This window comes from Rhinoderma darwinii, chromosome 10, assembly GCF_050947455.1.
Source record: "Rhinoderma darwinii isolate aRhiDar2 chromosome 10, aRhiDar2.hap1, whole genome shotgun sequence".
NCBI lineage: Eukaryota > Metazoa > Chordata > Amphibia > Anura > Rhinodermatidae > Rhinoderma > Rhinoderma darwinii.
The window spans coordinates 85,474,229-85,499,008 of record NC_134696.1 but is presented as its reverse complement, the minus strand read 5'-3'; the positions used below and the strand labels follow the sequence as shown (position 1 = coordinate 85,499,008).

Sequence of the window (24,780 nt, the reverse complement as noted above, 5' to 3'; positions counted from 1 at the left end):
CGCACACCCAAATTTATAACAAATGTACGGGTGAAAATATGTCTGATACAAGTTTATGGCTGTGGGACAACACGTTATACAGAGTGTTCCTGCCTGGTACATATGCTGCACAAAAAAAAGGATCTGATATAGGCAGATCTCCTCCTCAGATCTGAAAAGGAGGATGAAATATTTATGGGGAAGGGCTAAACATCCCATACTGCAAACCTAAATTTTAAACCATTAAAGAGCTCCCCTGACATGTCTGTTTTTGTAAATACTTGCATTCCCCATAAAAATAATTAATTCTGGAGCATCTTTTCCAGGGAAAACTCTGCATTTTGCTGTCCCTATGTTATTCCTCCTGGAAATGCATGAATAAATTCACTACTAGGCTTTACCTTGGCCACTCTTGGTCCTAGTTATTGGGACTTGCCCCTATACACTCTGACATTGCCCAATCAGTGCTGACCGACTGTGTATGGACACAACCTATTGACAAGTGGCATGTTATCGGCCAGTTGTCAAAACATTTATAAATTTCCGAGAGAAATAACGGCATAATGCAGAGCAAGAAAAGATGCTGTAGGGTCGTTATTTTAGGTGCTGGTAGAAATTTGCAGCATGTGTGGGATGTTGTACACAAAAACACATTCAGTTTGGGGATATTAACTTAATAAGGTTTCCTGTCTTGTAGTAAACATTTGGTCCCTAATGCAAAATTGTGGACTGGAAAGGGAAATTTTAACTTCGGGGCACTCCCTGGCATGCTTTAACTATTCATTATGTGTTTATTGTATGGATGCCACCACCACACCTGTACGTGAATGGCCATACATGCTACCCTACAACCGTGGGACTTGTGCATATTTGGAGCCTTTAAACCTTTGCCAATTCTGCCATCTGCTCCAGCATACTTTAACTTATCACTGGCAAACCAAGGCCCAAACAAATTAGCATTAAGCATGAATAACAGGGAATGCGGTTTCGGTTAGTCTTGGATATGGCTTTGTGTTAATAGACGCACCCTCTGTCATAATTGCATTTAGCTCTGTTACATAAGAAGACACATTTCTGCTTAATCACAAGTGAGAGATTTGAGGGGCTGTTTTTTAAAACGGCAAAATAATCCATTGTTTGATGGACTCATGTCCTGGCTTCTCCGGTAGACCTTGCCGGAGCAGGACCAATGGCCATTTTATACCGAGACCCCACTGCACAGGTCGCCTTCTCTTGCTGCCACTTGGAGGCAGCCACCTATAGATGGGAGAGATGTCGTTTCTTATTTCAGCAGGGAAATATCATCAGCAAAATCATCCTGTGATCGTCTTAGACAGCGGAAGCAGCGCCACTGGAACAACATTAGACAGAGAGGGAGCATGAAGAGGGCGCAAACACCCGCCATTACATAGGCGGTGGTCATCAATGCCGACTCATCCAGCTGTGGGGTGTTATAGCCACAGTCTTCCAAGTCTGATGCATAAAATGGACCGTCCACCGAGGCCTTGCGGGAATAGTCATGAACTGCAAGATATTACAACATAGTATATGGTCAAACATTTTTTTATCATTATATCAATTGATTTGAAAAACATCCTGCTTATCATAACTACGGGGACAGCCAACGCTTATGATAGACCATGGAGGACAACGCATATGATTTCACCCTTTCTATCCACATATGCACTTCCACTTTAAACTTATCATTGCACATACAGAACACAGTAATGTAATTTTATACTAGTGGCAAGCGATTGGATCCAAATGGGGTTTGTGTATGATTGAAGTTTTTGGCCCGTTATGGTGTCAGAGCCTGGGTCAAGAGCCGCATGCCCTGATGGGCCAATTCGATCCTGTATTTATCAATGGGGGGAAAAAAATCTCATACTTTTCACAATAATAGCGGTCTGGGTCATGCTGTACCCACAAGTCCTAAGGAAAATATAACACCCTCTCCACAAGTTTAAAGAGTATTCCGGTTTTAGCAAATTAATGTTATTTTTTTTGTATAAAGTTAAACAATTTTCCAATATACTTTCTTTATAATTTTTTTTATTATTATTTCTCTGCTTGCTGTCTTTCAATATGAATTATTTACTTCCATTTGATTATCGGAATCTGTCCTTGTTTTGTGAGGATTACACAGGTCCTCGGCTCACAATTACAGTCCAGGTATCAGAGCTGTATCTAGTAAAGGACCGTGCACCTGTGTGTTCATCTCATGACGAAGACTTTTTTTATTCACTGGAAGTCAATAATGAAGGTTCCTATAGAATGACTGCAAGCAGAGATCTTGAAAATGTAAGAAATTGATACAGAAAGTATATTGGAAAATTATATAACATACAAAAATAAAATGTATTTGTTAAAACTGGCATACCCCTATAAACTGTGACAAGCATGTGATGTTACTAAAGAATGGTAGAAAATAAGAGCAGCAACCTGTATGGCTGCTATAAGTAACTACCTAATTTATTCTATTTACAATTTTTTCTCCCTCCACCCATGACAGCTCCAGGAGAGAGGATCTTCCTCCAAAGACAGGAAACCTGCAAGCACAAAAAGGTAGAACCTCCCTCACTGCCTCAGTGGTTTTCTGGTTGAAAGCAAAGCGGGCATAGTTTCTCCCTTGGTACCATATTTCTGAGGATGTCCAGAGTAGGTGCACTCGGCACCCAGGTTATAGCCGGCACCAAGTCGATGTCATGCCCCTCACATGGCAGCTGTATTTTCCCGGTGTAGGATAGATGGTACTAGGCTGAGGAAGTCTCTGAAGTTTTCCGTTTCCGGAAATGGACTCAGCTCGTGGGGAGGGCTGGTGGCAGCAACCATGAGTCCACCAGTATACTGTATATTTCCAGGTGGGACCATGGCTCTGTGGTGGTAATACTCACCTCTGCAGCGCTTCTAGGGACATACAGTTGGGTCCAGAATTATTTGGGCAGTGACACAATCTTCATGATTTGGGTTCTGTTGCCACCACATTGGATTTAAAATGAAACAACAGAGATACAATTTAAGTGTAGACTTTCAGGTTTAATTCAAGGGGTTGAACAAAAATATCCTGTAAAACGTTTAGGAATTGCAACCATTTTTCTACACAGTCTCCTCATTTCAGGGGCTCAAAAGCAATTGGACAAATTAACATTACCATAAATAAAATGTTGTTTTTTTTAAAATACTTTGTAGAGAATCCTTTGCAGGCAATGCTTGCCTGAAGTCTGGAACCCATGGACATCACCAAACACTGGGTTTCCTCCTTTGTGATGCTTTGCCCGGCCTTTACTGCGGCATCTTCTGTTGTTTCTTGTTTGTGGGTCTTTCTGCCTTAAGTTTTGTCTTAAGCAAGTGAAATGCAGCTCGATCGGGTTGAGATCTGGTGATTGACTTGTCCATTGCAGAATATTCCACTTCTTTGCCTTATAAACTCCAGGGTTTCTTTCGCAGTATGTTTTGGGTCATTGTCCATCTGTCCTGTGAAGCGACGTCCAATCAACCTGCTGCATTTGGTTGAATCTGAGCAGAAATGAAATCCCTGAACACTTGAGAATTCATCCGGCTGCTTCTGTCTTCAGTCACATCATCAATAAACACCCAGTGCCTTTGGCAGCCATGCATGCCCATGCCATCACACTGCCCCCACCATGCCATCACACTGCCCCCACTATGCCATCACACTGCCTCCACCATGCCATCACACTGCCCCCACCATGCCATCACACTGCCCCCACCATGCCATCACACTGCCACCGCCATGCCATCACACTGCCTCCGCCATGCCATCACACTGCCTCCGCCATGCCATCACACTGCCTCCGCCATGCCATCACACTGCCCCCACCATGCCATCACACTGCCCCCACCATGCCAACACACTGCCCCCACCATGCCATCACACTGCCTCCATGTTTTACAGAGGATGTGGTGTGCTTTGGATCATGAGCCGTTCCAAGCCTTCTCCATACTTTCTTCCTCCCATCATTCTGGTGCAGGTTGATCTTAGTTTCATCTGTCCAAAGAATGCTGTTCCAGAACTGGGAGGCTTCTTTAGATGTTGTTTGGCAAACTCTAATCCGGCCTTTCTATTTTTGAGGCTGATTAATGGTTTGCTCTCATGAAGTCTTCTCTTTATGGTAGACTTAGATGCTGATACACCTACTTCCAGGAGAGTGTTCTTCACTTTGGTAAATGTTGTGAAGGGGTTTTACTTCACCATGGAAAGGATTCTGGGATCATCCACCACTGTTGTCTTCTGTGGACGTCCAGGCATTTTGAAATTCACGAGATCACCAGTGTGCTCTTTATTTTCAATAATGAACCAAACTATTGATTTGGCCACTCCTAACATTTGTGCTATCGCTCTGATGGATTTCTTCATTTTTTCCAGCCTAACAATGGACTGTTTCACTTGCATTGAGAGCTCCTTTGACCTCATGTTGTGGGTTCACAGCAACAGCTTCCAAATGCAAATGCCACACCTAGAATCAACTCCAGACCTTTTACCTGCTTAATTGATGATGGATTAACGAGGGAATAGCCCATGCAGCCCATTAAATAGCTTTTGAGATAATTGTCCAATTACCTTTTGGTCCCTTGAAAAAGAGGCAGCTACATATTAAAGAGCTGTAATTCCTAAACCCTTCCTCAAATTAGGATGTGATTACCGACAAATTAAAGCTGAGAGTCTGCACTTTAAGCCCATACTGATTATATAACGTTATATTTAATATGTTTTGTTAAACAGCTAAAATGCCAAAACTTGTGGCACTGTCTAAAATAATTCTGTACCTAACTGTATGAAGGGTCCCGCTGAAGCAGCTATGGAAGAGCCTGCTACCCCGACGCCTTGTCCGATAACCAAGTTTCAGGGGAAAAGTGTGAGTATATCTTATTTTATCTTCCTTTACTAGATTGGAAGGATGCTGTTGCAGGGTGACAGGCTTTCGGAAGGCTTTCTTCCAAAACTAAGAATAAAGAATGTGAGCTTTGTAAAGTGAAGTTATCTGCATCCTATACTAAGCAGTTAAGTAAGGATTGTATAGATAGAGACTGTAGAAGAAGAATCTCCCTCTATCTTGCAAAGACTAATAAAAATTCAGCTTCGGAATACCTTTACAAAAAATCCAAATCTAGACATAGGGATGCTCCGATTACTTCATCAGGGTGAAATGAGCGGTCTGAAATTTACAGCTCAGTAGAAGAGTTTTGTAATATGGAGAGTCAAGAAATAGATTCAGATTCTTCCACGTCTTCGTCCTCGTATGATAGGATGCATGGTAAACCCTTTTTTCCAGCAGAAGATACAGAACAATTACTGAAGACTATTAGAGTTACAATAAAAATCGAAGAGCTGAAAGAGTCCCGTAATGTGGAGGACATCATTTTTAAAGGTCTTGAAGGCAGGAGAATAAGATCCTTTTCTGTCCATAAAAATGTGGCAGCGCTAATTAAAAAAGAACGGAAGAAACAAGACAAGAACGTGTTTATCCAAATAATGTAAACACAATCAACCCTTTGAGGAAGATGATTTGCTAATTTGGAAGATATCCCCCAAAATAGACGTTTCTACTTCTAGAGTTTCGAGAAGGGCTTCTTCTGTTTGAAAGACCCTATGGACAAAAAGGCAGATAGATTCCTTAGGAGGGCAAGGGAACATACGGCAATTGAAGCTAATGCAAGGACCACAGGCAAAAAACGCAGCGCCGCAGGTTTTGTCTGCCTCGCATTGGTTTCAATGGGAGCATAGAGGCGGAACCGCGGCAAGAAAGCACATGCCTCTTTTTGTTCCCGCGAAAAAAAACGCCACTGCCTGAGTGTGAACTGGGCCTTACATAAAGTTATCATTTGAATCATTTTCCTTGCAGCTTTCTAATAATAATGCCTTTTTCAGACGTGATTGTACGCTTGGCCCCATTGATTGGTGTGTTGTATCTATCTGTTTTTTGGATTTAACATTCGGACCCGCAGTGTTCAACTGAACTGAACTTACAGCACCATGGATCCATATGATGCAGAAAGTTTGGTTCAGTAGAACTGCGGAGCCCTTAGGAGAAATCCATTTACATGTTATAGGCTGCTACATTCACTCCCAGAGCAGTCAATCTGTCTATTGGAAAACTTATTTTGTGGAATTGCTAGAACAATTATATCTTGAATAGATTACTTATGATTATTTATTTTGTCCCGTCACAGTATATTTAACGCTCAAAAGAAAGAAATGTATTTGCCACATAATCATACAGTCACATAACTATGCTTTTCATATTTTTTAAATAAAAGCCCTAAACAAGTGTGATTCATTTCTCACCGTGACATGTGCTGACTGCGAATCCTATGCGTTTACGTGCACGGTCAAAAACAACATAGAAGCCCTCCATGATGACAGCTCCCATGACGGTGCCAGTGGAAGACTGGGATACCGCAAATTTATAACAGTCATCCTGAGAGGTAGCGATATCCTCCACAGGACGAAGGTATTGCTGCGGGGAGAAAAAGACTGACGTATCAAAAAAAGTTCAGTAGTATGAGACAAGAACTACAAACGTTTCATATTCTGAAGCATGGAGGACATAACCTCAAATTTCAAACTATCACATTTTAATTTCAAATGTCTGTCTGGCAAGTAAATGAAAAGATAAATCTTTTATATAAAGTTATTCATGAATAAGAGCACTACACAACAGAGAAAAGATTTTACTGGAAAAGGGAATTAACCATACTGTATGCTCAATTTATCTATGCTATATCTAGCAGGGTGTCACCATCTTATACTAGGAATCATTTGAGGGTGGTGATCACAACAAGTCCAACACTCTGTGCTAATTCATTTTATAATAAATCTTTATAGCTAGTGGAGCTTCATTTGAGGTTCCAAATCCCCTGCTTAGGCTACATGCACATGACCGTTTCTTTTAACGGATAGCACCCTGACCCATTTATTTCTATGGCCCCATGCGCCAAGTTTTTCACGGCACCATGTGACTGGGACCGGGCCGTAAAACTCAGAGCATGTCCTATTCCTGTCCATAACTTCGGCTCGGCATTCGCCCATCCAACTCTATGGCAACGTGAAAACCACCGAGGGCACACAGATGACTGTCTGTGTTTTGCGGATGAGTTGCTAGACGACGGGGATCATGTAACCTTCTCAGGGGGTTAGGACAAGCTATTGACATAATTTCCTGCCTTCTGTTCCTTTTGCGGATTGGTGAACATGAATGACATATGGGAGGGATGCGGAGGACACGTTGATAACACACAGACCGTGAAAGCGGATAACGGATTTGATGTTTACGGGCCGCAAAATACAAACAGTCTTGACAGCTTACAGTACTGAACGCTGCATAAATGTACGCAGTAAGCCACTGAAGTCCCTCTAATGGTGGCTGCAGGCTATCTGCAATGGCTCCATATTTATATGTTTACCGGACACTAACCTGCGGCAAGATGGTGATGCGGAATGACTCATTAGTAGCTTCACCCATCAGATACAGAGAAATTACAGGGAAGATATTCCATGGTGTTGTACCTTCCTGCCAGCACACCAGCTGTTCTCCCAACCAGAAACCATCGGGGAATTTCTCGGTCTATACATTGCAGAATCAAACATGCCAGACAAAATTATGACATAATAAAAAGGAGAACTAGTTTAATAAATTATGTAAGTGCCTTTTAAAGCTTATCGCTACGCAAAATCGGAAAATTCAGGTATAATTACGGTTAACCCCAATACTCGTCTACCTATGTCACACTCCGAGGTGTCCAGGATGCTGAGATGTGGAGAGTTGTTTAATGAGGTCCTAACACTAGAGCTACTTTAGGTCTCTCTGCTTCTGTCGTTGTCATGGAGGGAACACTGTGGTCACTGGGGATTTTCTTTCCCAGACTAATAAAATAATGACTCTGTAGGGTAATAAAGACAATTTTTTTACTTCACGATCCACTATTTTGTCAGGAAAAGAAAATCACCGTGACTAAAATGTTTCCTCAATGTCAGAGTCAGCCACAGGGACAACTCTACAGATAAAGACTTTATAAAACAGCTCCCCATATCTCAGATTCCTGGACCTTGGTAATGGGGGAGTGAGATATTGCGGTTGATGGTTTTATGAATGTATATGTTACTCACCTCTCCTCGTTCCTGCGCTGCGTCCCCGTTGGTGGCTTCGGCTTTGGTAGGCGTCCATGTTAGGTCTCTCTCTCTTCTTAGAGAGTGCTTAGCTATGGCTAAGGGGACTCTCCGTGCCTGAAACGTGTAAGCAGACTTTTGCACTATGTTCTGTTACCCTGTTTGTATTTTAACTATTTGCCCCTAAATAAATCAGAAGATTTTACTAACAACCACTGGTGCTGGACTTCTCTTTTCGGAACCATTTAATCTAAGTGTTCCCTGACATGCCCATGCACAGATGATTGAACACTTCTGGTGAGATGCTACATGGGATTTCTACATGGGAGATGCTACATGGGATTTCTCTCTTTTTTCCAGTCACAGCTCAGCTGATCTGGCCGCGGCTCTGCTGAGGAAGCGACTGGCTGCTATGACAACCGTGACTTCCCTCCGAAGTTACCCAGTCGGCCTATTTAAAGGAGACCTCGGCCATGTCTCCTTGCCTGCATATGAAGGTATATCCTTGCCTGGCTATTGACTCAATTATTGTTGTTGACTGTGTTCCTGAATACTGATTCAGCACAAATAACTTATTGATGATATGTCCGGTGTGCACAAAGATAACAGCATCATATACTAAATTGCCGGTAAGCCCTAAGTCTTGGTGCAGCCGATGTATTTAGCTCACACAAGACTGTCTAGACTGTATACAATTATAGCAAACTCTCAGCTGTGATGTAAAGGATCTGCCAGACACAGCTTCTGTGTCGACGCATGTGATTAATCAGTCTGCATCTGCTCCTAGGTCTGATAGAGTGACTCGATCTGCTACCACTCAGGCTGGTAGGCTGAGGAGTGGGAGAACCGATCACAGCCTGGCCAGACGGAGCTAGCTCCCGCCCTCGGTCTATTTATACCTTCATTTCCTGCTCTTCCTTTGCCTGTGATTCTGTCTGGTTTCCTGGCTCTGCTGTTCCTGCTAGTACTATTGACCGCTGCTTCAAATTGACCCTGGCTTTACTGACTACTCTCCTGCTCTGCGTTTGGTACCTCGTACACTCCTGGTTTGACTCGGCTCGTTCACTACTCTTGTTGCTCACGGTGTTGCCGTGGGCAACTGCCCCATTTCCCTTAGCTTCTGTGTACCCTTGTCTGTTTGTCTGTCGTGCACTTATTGAGCGTAGGGACCGTCGCCCAGTTGTACGCCGTCGCCTAGGACGGGCCAAGCAAGTAGGCAGGGACTGAGTGGTGGGTAGATAAGGGCTCACCTGTCTATCTCCCTACCCCGACATTACATGTGACAAGTCAGTTTAGCCTTTGGGAGTAAACAAGAATGTTCCCGTTCACTAACATCAAAAAGAAGACAAGCTAAAGAGTGAAAAAATATTCTTTGATGTCCCCACATTAAGAATAATATCTATAGTACATATGGCAAATAGACGATTACTCTTTGTTCCACTTACGATTATCATTTCAATGTCTTTTACTCACCGAGGAAGCAGCTTTAATCGCTTTTACAGCTTCATCGAATACTCGCTTTGGTAGGCGAAGGTTTGTGGTTCCACTGTCAACAATGCTCTTATCATAGTTGTACTGAGAATATAAAATGACTGAATTCACTGATGTCCTCTATGAATCATTACAGACCAAAGCAAGTACAAGCGACCATTGATCTTCTCTAGGAATAATCACAGACCTTTCCTTGATAACAAGTTTTTTTTAATGTTATCTTAATTGAGAAGCCTCTATTTATCGGTTTATTATTTTACATAGGCTTCAGGTTTCAAAATTACAGCCATAGACACTTCTCAAAAGACACTTCTATTTTAGAACATCTATAATGTACCCCAGTAAAGAGAACCTAGTGGGTGCATCTTCGCCCTAGTTACTAGTTAACATTTCCCATATGTCTACTTTAGATTGGCATCGTTTTTTGAACGTCCTATTATTTTTCTAGGACGTTACAAGGTTTAGAACTTTAGCAGCAATTTCTCACATTTTCAAGAAAATTTCCAAAGCATTTTTTATGGACCAGTTCAGTTTCACAATAGATAAAGGAGAATAAAAGCACCCTAACATTTGTAGCGTGAACTCTTCGGAGCACGTCAATACCCCATATGTGGTGAAAATCTGCTGTTTGGACACACCGCAGGGCTTACAAAAGGAAGAAGCGCTATTTGGCTTTTTGGAGCTCATATTTTGCTGGAATAGTTTGCGGCACCATGTCACATTTGCAAAGCTCCTGCGGGACCAAATGATTGGAATCCCCCCAAAAGTGACCCATTTGGGGAAATTACACCCCTAAAAGAACTTATCGAGGGCTATAGTGAGCATTATGACCCCACAGTTGTTTTTGCTGAACTTCGCGGAATTATGCTGTGAAATTGAAAATTTTATTTTTTCTGATAAAACGTGGACATTTTAAATTTTTACAAGGAATAAAAGGAGAAAACTCACGCCAACATTTGAAAAACAATTTCTTCCGATTAAAGCAATACCCAATATGTGGTAATAAAATGTTGTTTGGACACACGTCAGGGCTCAGAAGGGAAGAAGCACCATTTGGCTTTCAGAGCTCAAGGTGACCAAAAACAATCAATTCCAACAATGTATTTTATTCTTTTTTTTTTTTTACAGTGTTCACCATGGGTTGTAAGTGACAATTTTACTTTATTCTGCGGGTCGATACGATTACGGCGATACCATATAGTTTTTTTTATGTTTTGCAGCATTTGCACAATAAAATCCCTTTTTTTTTTTTTATTATTATTTATTTTTTGTGTCACCATATTCTGAGAGCCATAACGTTTTTATTTTTCCGTAAAAAAAAGCTGTGTTAGGGTTTATTTATTGCGGGACAGGTTGTAGTTTTTATTGGCACTATTTTGGGGTACATGTGACTTTTTGATCACTTTTTATTCCATGTTTTGGGAAAGGTGGTGACCAAAAAATAGCGATTCTTGCAGGCTTCCATACTTGGCAGACAGGAGGCCATGGTTAGGCCTCCAGTCTGCCAGAGCAGCCATTGGAACCCTGCGATTGCATTGCAGGGTTCCGATCTGCTAGTAAACCCCTTAGATGCAGGGATCTAAGGGGGGGGGCTGTTAGGATTTTAATACCTACCGCAGACCGGACTCACTATTCTTGACTAGCTAATCTAACAATACAACTGGCTAGGGAACTGGCTAGGGAACTGCACACTATTCCTAAGTCAACCACTATTTCTGCCTGTAATTATACAGGTAACTGATAACTAAGTCCGGTGTTTTAGGTAGTGACAATTTTAACTTCAAATCTATGTGGTCTGTCTGGCTATACGTAGCCTAATAAAGGTTATTATATTTATTATTTTTCATTCTTATTGTCAATTGGTAGTTGGGAAATTGGGCTTGGCTGCTTGCAGGCAACCTTCCTTTTTGCAATTGTTAATGTGCCCGCCAACTACCAGGGGTCCTATCCTTTCCCTGTATCCCTTAGATGCAGCACTCGCTTTTGGGCGCTGCATCTTAGGGGTTAATCGGCCGGATCGGAGGATAGCTCCGGTCCTGGCCTTGCAGCAGAGTGTCAGCTGTAATATACAGCTGACTACCGCTGGCGATTCAATTGAATAGGAACAGAGATGCAGTTCTGCAGCACGGCCGCTATACAGTGTACGGAGCCTTGTGCCTCCGGCACCAACCGCTGCATAACATCCGGTGTCCGGAGGAAGCCGGTAAAGGTTATTGGTGCTGGTCCAAGTGTCGGACCCCACGCTGATATCCTGTGGATAGGTCATCAATATGAATAACGAGTTTGTGCCCAGACAATCCCTTTAATTACTGTCCCAGGGCCTGAGCCCTCTCGGCTAGTCGCCAACTAAACCAGACTTGCCCAGGGCACGGTCCCGCAAATTTTAGTGTCTGGTCTGGGGTTTGGAATCTGAATTTTGTGGTTTTAAATTTTGGGGTCTGGTCTGGGGTCTGGAATAATTTTGGGGTCTGATCTGGATTATAGGGGTTATACAGGTTTGTTAAAAATTGTAACTTCAACTGCAAATAGTATCTGAGATCACTGTTGTGGGCAAATCCCTCCCTCTATACTGTCCTCACTTTAGTCCTTATAGTGAAGCCAGTATACAGGAAATATTCTGGAAATTTAGTATATTCTGACAAACCCCGAATATGGCAAGCTGCGCCCTGACAAACAAATTGTCACTGAAAATAAAAATGTCAAATAATGGAAACAATGCCTCTAAGTGTTTACTGATCTTTTCACTCGATCAACTAAAGTCTTAAACATCATGTTCAAAAAATTTCCTATACTTTTAGCAAGCAAAGCAGAAATCAATCTCCTGGAGCGCTGCCTACTCAAAATACATTTGTCATTTAATTTATACTCCAAGGATTGACTTTGGAACACTTTGGAACACTAAATCTCTTCATCATACATAATTCTGACTACTATAATAAAGTTTTTGATAATAATCATTGAAAAATTAGAATCTGGAATACTTTTTGACATTCTTTCATACCACGTTATACTGACATCTCCTTTATACTTCGCTTCATTGCTTTGTACAGATGTGTCCACCCTTAACCTTACCAGGATAAGCAGGAGCCTGGATTGGGGCGCAGTTTAAAGAGGCTCTGTCACCACATTATAAGTGGCCTATATTGTACATGATGTGTTCGGCGCTGTAATGTAGATTAACGATCAATTTTGAGCAAGTTATGATCTTTTTTAGCTTTTTGCTAATGACTTTCTTGATAGACAACTGGGCGTGTTTTTACTTTATGACCAAGTGGGCGTTGTGGAGAGAAGTGTATGACGCTGACCAATCAACGTCATACACTTCTCTCCATTCATTTAACGGCTCCCTGCTCTGTTTACTTATTCCGATGCAGCGCCGTAAAAAGGCCTATGCATTGGAATAAAGCCGGTTAGTGGCCATCGTAAAAACACTATGGGGCGGTCACTAACGGGTTAATACTTCTAGATGTGTAAGTATTGTCTCATTAACATATACACCTGACTTATCTTACTACTAGTCAGTAGTGGTACTCCCGAAGACAGGAGGTACCACTACGCACCTCCATCAGTTCACAACACTCACCTCCTTACAGTCCATCATCAGATCCTGTCCGTTGATTTCAATCTTTACAATGATGACCTCATAGTACCACTCCTTTCTTATTGGTGTGTACCATATATTACCTACATACAGAGATTCGTCAATCCCGCCAACGACCTAGAGAAACAGAGTACATTCAGATTTAATTCTTCTTCATGACCTCTAGAATAGTTAATTAAATTATACTATAATATAATATAATGTGAATTTTTCTCTCATACATTCATGAGTCCAGCTGTAACTTCTTTTTATGGTAAATGATCAAAACAAAATCTTTGACTCATGTTATCGCTATAAACCAGAATAAGTGTAATGGGAATACTATTGTTCTCACCATACTTCCTCCCACTGAGGCTGACATGTTGCCCTCCTTGATGGGGTATCCCGTCCCACACAACTGCAGTGAGAAGATATTTGGGACACGTGTTTGCTTTACAAGAGAGTCGAAAAAAGGTTCCAGTGTGTCATCAGGCTGGAAGAAAATTGGGAGGAATATGAATTTCAATTCTAGAAATACCTTTTCCTTTCCAGATGGAAAACAAGTCTGCCACTTAAGTCGGCCATAGACGTGTAGATTTGGTTATGATCAGATGAATATTGGAACGTTTCACCTTAAACTTCATACACAAAAAGGTTATGTTTTAATGATGAACACCCCCGTGACTCAACCAACTGTACGCCTTGTAGAGAACTACAGTTCTTGTTTCCTTTTTGGCCACCAACCCAAAAATAAATTGGTCCTTGCTCTAAAGTTGATAAAACACAAAGGTTTTCCTATTTCAGTCCACCACTCTTATGTCAATCTCCAAAAATAAAGTTGTTTGTTAAACTTATGCTAAATTCCTTTTGATGCAATGATGTGTCAAAAATGGTACAACTTAAAAAATATTCTCTCTTACTCACCCTAGCAATCTCCGCATATGCAAGTCCCAAAATTCCTTCCCAGTTGGAGCCATTGATGAAGAACTTATCAGAGTCAGTTATGGCTGCAATATTTGCTGTGATGGTGACATTGGGACCATGTGGGATTGTAACCAAATCTGTACCCAATTCTCCTTCCCATTTCCCCTGAGTGTATGGAACATACACTCCTCTTCGGACATCCCGATATGTCCTGGACCTGTAAACGCATAGCAAGAGAGTCTGAGAGCTCTATATAATATACACAGGAGCCTAGTATGACCCAACAAGGGTCGTTCAATGGGCACAGTTAGGAAGATCTTTAAAGAAAGAGAAATTCTAATCTTTCTCAAGTAGAGAAAAATCAATACAGTCCTAATTCACCATCTTAGTTCAATCCCCTCCTAAAAGTATCCCGAAATACATCTAGATTCAAAAACAAAAACTATGATGACCACCCTTGTCATCAATGACATTAGTTTACCTAAATCCTAGGTAGGCAACCAGGAGATCGAGATCTTTAAGTAGATCGTTGACAGTTCGTGAGTAGATCACTGATGTCTTAGATCTTTAAGTAGATCGTTGACAGTTCGTGAGTAGATCACTGATGTCTTAGCCCAACAATGGGACCACTTAAGTCCACAAATTTGGACTAAAACAATGCAATTTTTATTACGATAGTACACAGGAAACATCTGTTTTTTACCATGCTGACTGACACATTCTTCCCTCCTCTAGTCAAACAAACTGGTACTTCTTTGAAAGTATTCTTCAAATTTTTTTGAGAAAACATTTGCAGACCTACAATATCACGGTGGATCTTAAGAACCATCTGTATTATTACAAGAGATCTGTGCCTCACCCAGTGGCGGATTATCATATGGGCGTTTCGGGCGGCCGCCCGGGGCCGAGGCTCCCAGGGGGCCCATGGCAGCCCGAACCGCACATCATCTCCTAAATCTATTCAGCGGCTAGCGCTGCTAACTGCCGAAGATGAGGAGGAGCAGGGAATTGGCCGGGAAAGGGGTAGGACACGCCTCCCTGACAAGTGCGGGCCGCCGCCATTGAGTAACAGAACAGCGACGGACGGCTGTTCTGTTACTCCAAAGCAGCAAGAGAAGAGCCGGGCGGGCGGTCACCGGCGCTGAGGTCAGTACAGGCTTATCCTCCTGCCCAACTGGTTCCCGACCGCTGGCTGTATTTTTACGGCCAGCGGTCAGGGACGGGTCCTTAAAACCCGAGCCATAGACTTTCTACGGCTCTACTTTCTATGGCTCGGGTTTTAACTTGCTGCCCGCGCGATCGGGCAGCTGAATGTCGGGTCTCCGGCTGTCAGTGACTGCCGGGGACCCTGAGGAGAAGATAGGAGCAGCTTTCGCTGCTTCTGTCTTCTCTGATGTCTTTTACACAGCGCTCAATGAACGCTGTGTAAAGGAATAGAGACAGCAGCAGCGGCGCTGTCTCTATTCCTCCCGGTGATCATGTGACTGGTCACATGATCGCCGGGTGCCGTTAGTGGCAGACTGTTGCTGGGTCTTACTAGACCCAGCACAGCCCTATTAGTGACAATCGTCGCTGTGAGAGGGCTGATTTCCCCTGTAACTGGGGCTGCTGTGCAGTCCCACTTACAGTGGAAAAACATGGTGTAAAACAAAGAAAAAATATATATAAAGTTCCCCAAAGGTCTTTTTTGACCTTTGAGGAACAGACCATAGTAATAAAAAATAGTAAAGTGCAAAAAAAAATTAAATAATAAATACACATAAAATACCCACCCCAAAAAAAAACGTCGCCCCCCCCCCCGCCATTGTTGTAACGCTAGCGCTGACCCAATTACCCTAATATAGACATGTAATATATTAAAATTTACGGTAGACAATGACTATTACAAATAAAAGGTCTATTTTAGGGTAAAACTATGTTATTACCAAAAAAAAAATAGCTGAAACGTAAAAAAAGCTTATTTTTTACTATTATTTTCAAACTTTATGAATAAAAATTCTAAAATAGCAAAAAAGGTGTGCATAAAAACGCTAAAAAAACGAAACCTGCATTGTCTACGGAAAAAACGTCGCAAAAATCACGTCGGTTTTATTTTTTTTTAATAAAAATGTGTGTTTGGGGCAACTTTGTAATTACGTTTTATTAAAAAATATTTTCACTTTTTGAGATACAGCTGCTTTGTATCCTGTATCAGGAGGACTGACGGGATCAGTGAAACGGGCCCTGCGCTAAATTATAATCTTAAATGTGATAGATTTGAGGTGGATCCTGCGGGTCACTGATCCTGTCAGTCCTGACCTGACGGATACAGTATACAAAGCAGCTGTATCTCAAAAAGTAAAAATATTTTTTAATAAAATCAATCAATCACACTGATACACACACATACTATATATATATACATATATATATATATATATATATAATATAAAGTTTTTAAATGTGTACATAACCTTGTGGCACTATATACAAGGGGGAGCGCTGTGAGTCACTATATACAAGGGGGAGCGCTGTGAGGCACTATATACAAGGGGGAGCGCTGTGTGGCACTATATACAAGGGGGAGCGCTGTGTGGCACTATATACAAGGGGGGCTGTGTAGTGCTATCCACAGTGGTATGTGTGTGGCGCTCTTTATAGGGGGGGCTTTTTGGTGCTATTTACAAGAGGGGGAGGGCTGTGTGGCGCTCTCTACAGGGGGGCTGTATGGCACTATCTATAGGGGGCTGTGTGTAACGCTCTCTACGAGGGGGATGTGTGATATATAGAGGGGGCTGTGTATGGCGATATCTATGGGAGTGTGTAATATCTACAGGGGCTGTGTGTGGCACTATGTACAGGGGGCTGTCTGTATGTGGTGTTTTACAGTGTGTGGTATTATTATATTCAGGCGCGCAGTGTTTGGTGCTATTATATTTAGGGGTACACTATGTGGCACTATGATAACTTTATTTTCGTTTATAGGTGTGGAAATGTTGGAAAAGTGAGGAGACGTCTGAGTGGCAAATTCTGCAGAAATGAGTCATGGCCGGGAGAAGTCGTCATGAGCGCTGGACCGGATGGTGAAGAAAAGAGGAAAAAAACTACTAGAATCTGAGACGTCGTCACCTGTGAGTCACTAGATTTATAGAGAATCTGTCACCTTTCCTGACATGTTTACTATAGGAAATCCTTGTATTTCACAAAAAGTCTTTCTGCAGTCCAGGACTGATAGACAATTCCCCTTGTCAGGAGGTTGTGTTCCTGCACAGTGTGATACTGTCAGTATGTAGGGACACAGCCCGTGACAAGGGAAATCGTAACACTGTTAATGCTTGCCCAAAAAGGTAGTGTTAAAAATAGTTACGGCGCGGCAGGGCGGCGGTGAGGAAGGGGGGCCCAAGTTTGGGTAACAGCCCAGGGCCCATGGTCTACTTAATCCGCCACTGGCCTCACCAAGGGTGTCTACCACTGACCCAAATAATTCATATTAATCACTTTGGTGCCACTAATATAGTAATTAGTATACACAGCGCTGGTATAGATAATGACAAGCTCACCAGCTGCTGTTTGCTATGGTTTCCATAGCTACTTGGCACTCCATCTGTCTCATATCACTATCCGAATATTTTAACTCTTTAAACATCTGACAATCAGAATGTACCTGTTGAGAATGATATTAGGTGTTAGTCATCCTACTCTATAGATAAAGAAGGGGGTGAAATACCATACGTGCAAGCAATATAGCTGCACAGGGGGCCCTATAGATAATTGGGCATTCTGCCACCTAAAAGTAAAATAATAGGGCATCATTCTGTCTATTAGATTGCATGTAATTGTCTGAGATAATAAAATTCATGGCTCTCAGTAATGGGTGGATAGCAACTTATCAGAGAAATTGGCTTATTCATGAGGGGTTTGTTAGAGAGACATGAGGGAAGTGATCTAAGATGATCTGTTGGCGAGCAAGGGGTTCATATACTGTTTTTGCACTGGACCCCCCTGCTGTACTTCTATCCAACAGTATTCTAATTTAATATTGTAACGTCTATGGCCACGGCCTGTCGTTCTGATTTACCCCTCGACGGCCGTGGCCATGGGCATCCAAGTTCCTTGCAGCGTCGTCCTCCTGTGAGGCGCCGGCACTCACTTCCGGGTATCGAGACTGTCTCCGGAGGGAGCACGCACCCACCCACGCGTGCATGGTCTTAAAGGGCCAGTGCGCGCATAATTGCAGGAGGTCTGCAATCTAGCCCAGAATGCTCTGGGCTATAAAAGAGGCTCTGCCCTCTTGTACTTTGCCTGAGCATTGTTCGTTACCCAAAGTTTGTCTTGTTAATGGTCCCCTAGTATCTTCCAGTTTCCTAGTGTTCCCTGTTCCTGTATCCTGTTCCCGTGCTATCCTGATCTAGTGCCGTGCTGAGCTGTTGCCGTGTTGTGCTGCATTCCACACCTGTTCTGCTACGCCACGCCTGACGTCTACCTACCGCCTGGTCCCAGCCATGCCTGCCTTGCTACGGTCTACATTGCCTCAGGTATCCTCTCTGGACTATAGACTCTGTACTTTACTTGTTTGGCCAGCTGCCATCCCGCTACGTGGTATGGCCCAGTGGGTCCACACCCCGCATCGTGACAGTACGCTCAGGCCATGGACTCCGCTGGTCAATTCAAGGGCATGTCACCCTTCCAAGCCATGCAGGCGGACCTGCAGGATCTCCGTACTAGACAGGATCAACTTCTTGTGGCAGTGGACTCCATGGCACAGCAGCTAGGGACGCTAGCTGCTTCTCCTCCTGCCTCTATGCAAGAGCAAGATCCTCAGATCGACCCTCCTGCTACACCTCCTCGCAGTTCCGGCTCAGATCCTCAGTTCTTGCTGCCATTACCTTCTCCGTTCTATGGAGAAGCTTGTACGTGTCAGGGGTTTCTGAACCAATGCTATATCCATTTTACCCTGCACGCCCGAGCATTTCCGTCGGACAGAACCTAGATCACCTTCATTGTGTCTCTACTTGCCAGCAAAGCCCTGGCATGGGCAAACCCTACCTGGGAGCATCAGGGACCCGAGACCCAAGACTTCCAGGGGTTCGTGCGGTTATTCCAGACTGTGTTCGAAGAGCCAGAACGAGTCTCTTCGGCAGCTACTGCTATCTTTAACCTTCGCCAGGAGGACACCTCTGTGGGCGAATACACAATTCAGTTCCGGACCTTGGCAGGAGAACTATCCTGGAACAATGAGGCCTTGGTGGCATCCTTTTGGCATTGGCATGGTCTATCGTCCGAGATCAAGGACGAACTGGCTGCTCGAGATCTGCCACCTGCCTTGGACGACTTGATTCTGCTAGCCACTCGGGTGGACATAAGGCTGAGGGGGAGATCTCATGAAGTTCGTCAGGAAAGACGGCTTCCTAGACTGGAGCCCAACTTCCAGCAACCCCTATTGCCTCCTTATACAGCTTTGTCCGAGGTTCCGATGCAAGTGGGGGGGCCTACAATCTGATCCGGATTTGTCGAGGTGACGAGTGGAAGACTGCTTTTAATAATCGTGATGGGCACTATGAATACATAGTTATGCCCTTCGGCCTGTGTAACGCCGCTGCAGTGTTTCAAGAATTTGTCAATTACATTTTTCGTGATCTCCTTTATGTTTGTGTTGTGGTGTATCGCGATGACATTTAGATTTTTTTCCCCCAGATCCAGTAACTCATCAGAGTCATATCTGCCAGGTGTTGCTTCATTTAAGAGAGAATCATCTTTATACCAAGCTGGAGAAGTATGTGTTTGAGAAAAAAGTCTCTACCCTTCCTGGGCTATATAATCTCCGATCAGGGCCTCAAGATGGACCCTGAGAAGGCAAAGGCTGTCCTGGAGTGGCCACACCCCCAAGGCTTAAGGGCCATACAACGCTTCCTGGGATTCGCCAACTTCTACCGGCTGTTCATTCCCAACTTCTCATCTTTGACTGCTCCCATTTCTACCCTCACTAAAGAGGGGATGAATGCCAAAGGGTGGACTCCGGAGGCAGAAGCCGCATTTAAATCCTTAAAAAAAGCCTTCCCGTCAGCCTCTATTCTTCACCACCCTGATGTATCCCCACAGTTTTCTTTAGAGGTGGACGCTTCCTCAGTTGGTGCTGGGGCACTGTTGTTCCAGAGAGGTTCAAAAGGCAAGGCTGTGGTATGTGGCTACTATTCCAAGCTGTTTTCTTCTGCAGAGCGCAACTACTCAATTGGGGATCAGGAGTTACTGGCCATCAAGCTGACTCTGCAGGAGTGGAGACATCCTCTGGAAGGCGCAGTCCATCCTATCCTGGTCTTCAGGGATTACAAGAACTTGACCTACCTACAGAGGGCCCAGCGGTTGAATCCTCGTAAAGCCAGGTGGTCGTTGTTCTTTGCTCGGTTCCGGTTCGAACTCCACTACCTACCTGCCGACAAGAATGTAAGGGCCGATGCCTTGTCTAGGTCATTTGAAACTGAGGACACTGTGGAGCTCCCACAGAATATTATTGACCCTTCCTGCATTTTCTCTGTGAACCCCCTGCAAGTTAGAGACATTCCTCCGGGAAGGACTTTTGTGCGTCTGGCAGACAGAGGAAGAATCCTTCGCTGGGGTCACAGTTCCAAGCTGGCAGGTCACGCGGGTGCTTGCAAGACCCAAGATCTAATCGCCCGCCAGTTCTGGTGGCCCACGCTGCCCAAAGACGTTATGAACTTTGTCTCCTCATGCACGGTATGTGCAGCAAATAAAGTTGCTCACTCCAGACCTGCTGGCCCGCTCCAACCACTGCCTGTGCCCGTTGCTCCCTGGCAGCATGTTGCAATCGACTTTGTCACGGATCTTCCTCCTTCTGCGGGTTGCAGTGTGATCTGGGTGGTGGTGGATCGATTTTCTAAGATGGCTCATTTCATTCCCTTGACCGGTCTGCCTTCTGCTACGCGATTGGCTGACTTCTTCATTCAACAAATCTTCCGTCTGCACGGCTTGCCCCTGCATATTGTCTCGGACCGAGGATTCCAGTTCACCTCAAAGTTTTGGAGAGCACTCTGCGGTCTCCTCGGTGTAAAGTTGGACTTCTCTTCGGCCTATCATCCCCAGTCCAATGGGCAAGTCGAGAGGGTTAAGCAGATTATGGAGAACTATCTGCATCACTTTGTTTCCAGGCGGCATGATGACTTGGTGAAGCTCCCGTGGAAAGAGTTCTCCTATAATAACCACACTAGTGAGTCCACCACTTCCAGTCCGTTCTTCATCGTCTACGGCCAACATCCTCGTATACCTCTTCCTGTCTCTACTATGTCCCAGATGCCTGCAGCTGACGCTACCTTCAGGGACTTTCTGCAAATAAGGCAACAGACGCGATCTTCTATCCTGCTGGCGGTGGACCGCATGAAGAGAAAGGCAGATACAAGAAGACGGGCTCCTCCTCAGTTTCTTCCAGGTACAAAGGTCTGCTTGTCTTTAAGGAATATTCAGCTGAAGGTGCCGTCCTGCAAATTTGCCCCTAGGTTCCTCGGACCCTTCAAAATCCTGCTAGAGATCAACCCGGTGTCTTACAAGCTGCGGCTGCCTCCTACCCTCAAGATCCCTAACTCCTTCTATGTCTCCTTGCTGAAACCCGTGGTCCTGAACCGCTACTCCAGGACTCCTAGTTCCGCAGTGGTCCCTGGTGGCTCATCCGGGAATTTTGAAGTAAGGGAGATTGTGGCCACCAAGAAGGTGGGAGGAAGGACGTTTTATTTAGTGGATTGGAGGCGGTTCGGTCCAGAAGAGAGGTCTTGGGAACCAGAGGAGAACATCGATGCCCCTGTCCTCATGAGGAAATTTCTCTCCCGCTCTGGTCCCAAGAAGAGGGGGTGTAAGAGGGGGGATACTGTAACGTCTATGGCCACAGCCCGTATAGGGTCATAAATAGAATTTATTTGGTCCCATAGCAAAATTAGATGGGCCCCCACCACCTAGTGACTTGAAACTGAAACAGCAGCATAAGTACCAATAATTAAAAGTAAGGACAATAGCGCCATATATCGGAGAATCCATAAAGTAGTAGCCAAAAGCCACCAACCCACTAAAAGGAACAATGTTGTTGCACCTAATTGAACCTCTGGGCCCCATAGCTGCTACTACAGCTATAGTTACACTCATGTGTGTGTGTATAGAAGAGGAGGATGTCAAAAATTAAGTAAATTGCTGCCAAATACAACGCTGGTGCTCCGAAAAACGTGGCGGGACGTACAACTCGTCAGTCCTTAGCACAGATGGGCTATCCCAGCAGACGACCATATAGCAGAAGGACACTTTAGGGGCAACTGCAAGAATTCCTGTCCGCATGGCCCAATATTCCTGCAGAACAATTTCAACACCTAGTGGAATCTATGCCCCTACAAATTGCTGATGGGAGTCTCTAATAAAGTGGCCGGTATATATTTTCTGCAAGAAATGGAAAGTACAGCAATTCTCTTATATAATTTTGCTATCACAATCATTCCCATTCTCCGATGATAATAATAATAATAATAATAATAATAATAATAAGCATAGAGCAGAGAACCTGTGGAGGGATCAAATCAAATTCCCAACGGCTCTCCAGCAGATAGAGGCTGTTTTACAATAGCCTTTGTCTGCTGTGCTAGAGGCAGAATACAGGGCTCTGTAAATTAGGGCCTATAGCTCACGAGCACGAGAAGGGTTGCAACTCTATAAAAAAAATTTAAAAAATGTGTTACCGTAACAGTTGCCGCACCCCCTTTCCAGAACTGTACTGCCGCAGCTTCCCACCTGGGTAGCGGAGCAGTGTCAGCAGGACGTGTGCTGCCTTCGGCCTTTGGAACCGCTAGGCAGCAGTATAGGACGTCACTAGTACAATCAGCCAATGAGCAGGTGTTTTAGTGACATCTAATTCTGCAGCCCTGCGGTCCCGGCACAATATCTACCGATCCTGGTTGTGTCTATAATGTATGGGCTCCTTTGAGGTTTTGATGGTAGCACCTACAAGAAAATATTGAATCTGCAGCGTAATTTTCATGTTTCATGTATAATTAAATTATCAATATTATATCATTGGTATTATCTCTGACATTTGTCGTTTCAGGGTATGTTCACACGGCAGCGTCCGTTACGGCTGAAATTACGGTGCTGTTTTCAGGAGAAAACAGCACCGTAATTTCAGCCGTAATGGCATGTGCAGGCGTCTTTCGCTGCGTCCATTACGGACGTAATTGGAGCTGTTTTTCTATGGAGTCCATGGAAAACGGCTCCATTTACGTCTGAAGAAGTGACAGACACTTCTTTGACGCGTGCGTCTTTTTTACGCGCCGCCTTTTGACAGCGGCGTGTAAAAAAATTGACCGTCGGCACAGAACATCGTAAGACTCATTCAAATGAATGGGCAGATGTTTGCCGATGCTTTTGAGCCGCATTTTCGGACGTAATTCGGGGCTAAAACGCCCGAATTACGTCCGTAAATAGGGCGTGTGAACATACCCTCAAAGTGTTATTGATCATTGGACATAGTTCAGTATGCAGGGACTAGAATGTATGGGCTCCTAAAAGGTGTGATGGTAGCAGCTACATTGCAGTCAGTTTTTTTGGTGCGATTTGTCGTATATTAAGCCACACCCATTTCCTCTAAGCCATGCCCACTTCTCTAACGAGTCATAAAAGTGGAGCTTGGCATGTGTGTCCATTTTTTACTCAATTTGAGCATTTCGGTGAACTATAAATAGTGCATCTTGCCCAATATGTATAATGTCTGCCAGTTGTACTTTAGAACTGTTGTTCTTACGATATTATTAACCCCTTAGCGACCAGCCAATTTTAAGCCTTAATGACAATTTTTTTACGTTTTTCCATCGTCACATTCAAAGAGCCATAACTTTTTGATTTTTCCGTCGACATAGCTGTATGAGGGCCATAGGTTTCCGTTTGCATCACTATTGATTTCAATGGTGACGGATCCGGTGCAAATGGTCTCTGTTTGCCACCGTTGTGTAAGTATTCAGTTTTTTGTTGACGGAATCAATACCGTAGTCAACTGCGCTATTGATTCCGTCAAAGCAACGGAACCCTTACACAACGGTTAGAAACGGAAACCATTTGCACCGGATCCGTCACCATTGAAATCAATAGTGATGCAATTGGAAACCTATGGTAAGGTCCGACGGAACCCATGAACGGAGTCCTGACGTGGATGTGAACGAAGCCTAAGGCGATACCAAAATGTATAGGTGTTTTATGTTTTGCTATGTTTGCACAATAAAAACACTTTTGAACTAAAATATTTTGTTTTTGAATTACCGCAATCCATGAGACAGACCTTTTATTTTTCCATCAATCGATGTAGCCGTGCGTGGGCTTGTTTTTTGCGGGACAAAATGTCGTTTTCATTGCTACCAGTTTAGGGTACATGGGACTTACTGATTAACTTTTAGTATTATTTTTGGAAGGCAATGGAAAAATATGTTTTTAGTGGGGGTTTTTAAACGTTGTACATTTGATGTAGTGCCCACTAGGGTTGCACGATGCATTGAAACTTCGATACTGTTTCGATACCTTGCACCCTCAAACGGTTCAATACCGTTATTTCTTGTAATTCTATTCTAAGCTGTGTGGCCACACAGCTCAGTATTGTAATACATGAATGTATGAGAGCGGGGCTGCGGCTGTGTGATCCACTCTGTGAGTCCTGACAAGTGCGCGG

General features: G+C 43.7%; 1 protein-coding gene across 2 annotated transcripts in view; it reads right to left on the bottom strand.

The window, feature by feature from the left end:
- Positions 1–964: 964 nt before the first annotated feature.
- Positions 965–24,780, bottom strand: part of BACE1 (beta-secretase 1) — a 37,434-nt gene continuing 13,618 nt past the window's right edge. The window contains exons 3-10 of one of the 2 annotated variants that reach the window (XM_075840157.1): positions 14,103–14,319; positions 13,534–13,671; positions 13,182–13,316; positions 9,581–9,682; positions 8,108–8,224; positions 7,416–7,565; positions 6,287–6,458; positions 965–1,503 (exon numbers count right to left, since the gene is read on the bottom strand). In XM_075840157.1, coding sequence (XP_075696272.1) covers positions 1,262–1,503; positions 6,287–6,458; positions 7,416–7,565; positions 8,108–8,224; positions 9,581–9,682; positions 13,182–13,316; positions 13,534–13,671; positions 14,103–14,319 — 1,273 coding nt within the window. In that variant the 3' untranslated portion in view covers positions 965–1,261. The remainder of the gene's footprint in view (positions 1,504–6,286; positions 6,459–7,415; positions 7,566–8,107; positions 8,225–9,580; positions 9,683–13,181; positions 13,317–13,533; positions 13,672–14,102; positions 14,320–24,780) is intronic. The other variant, XM_075840158.1, reaches the window with a different exon arrangement.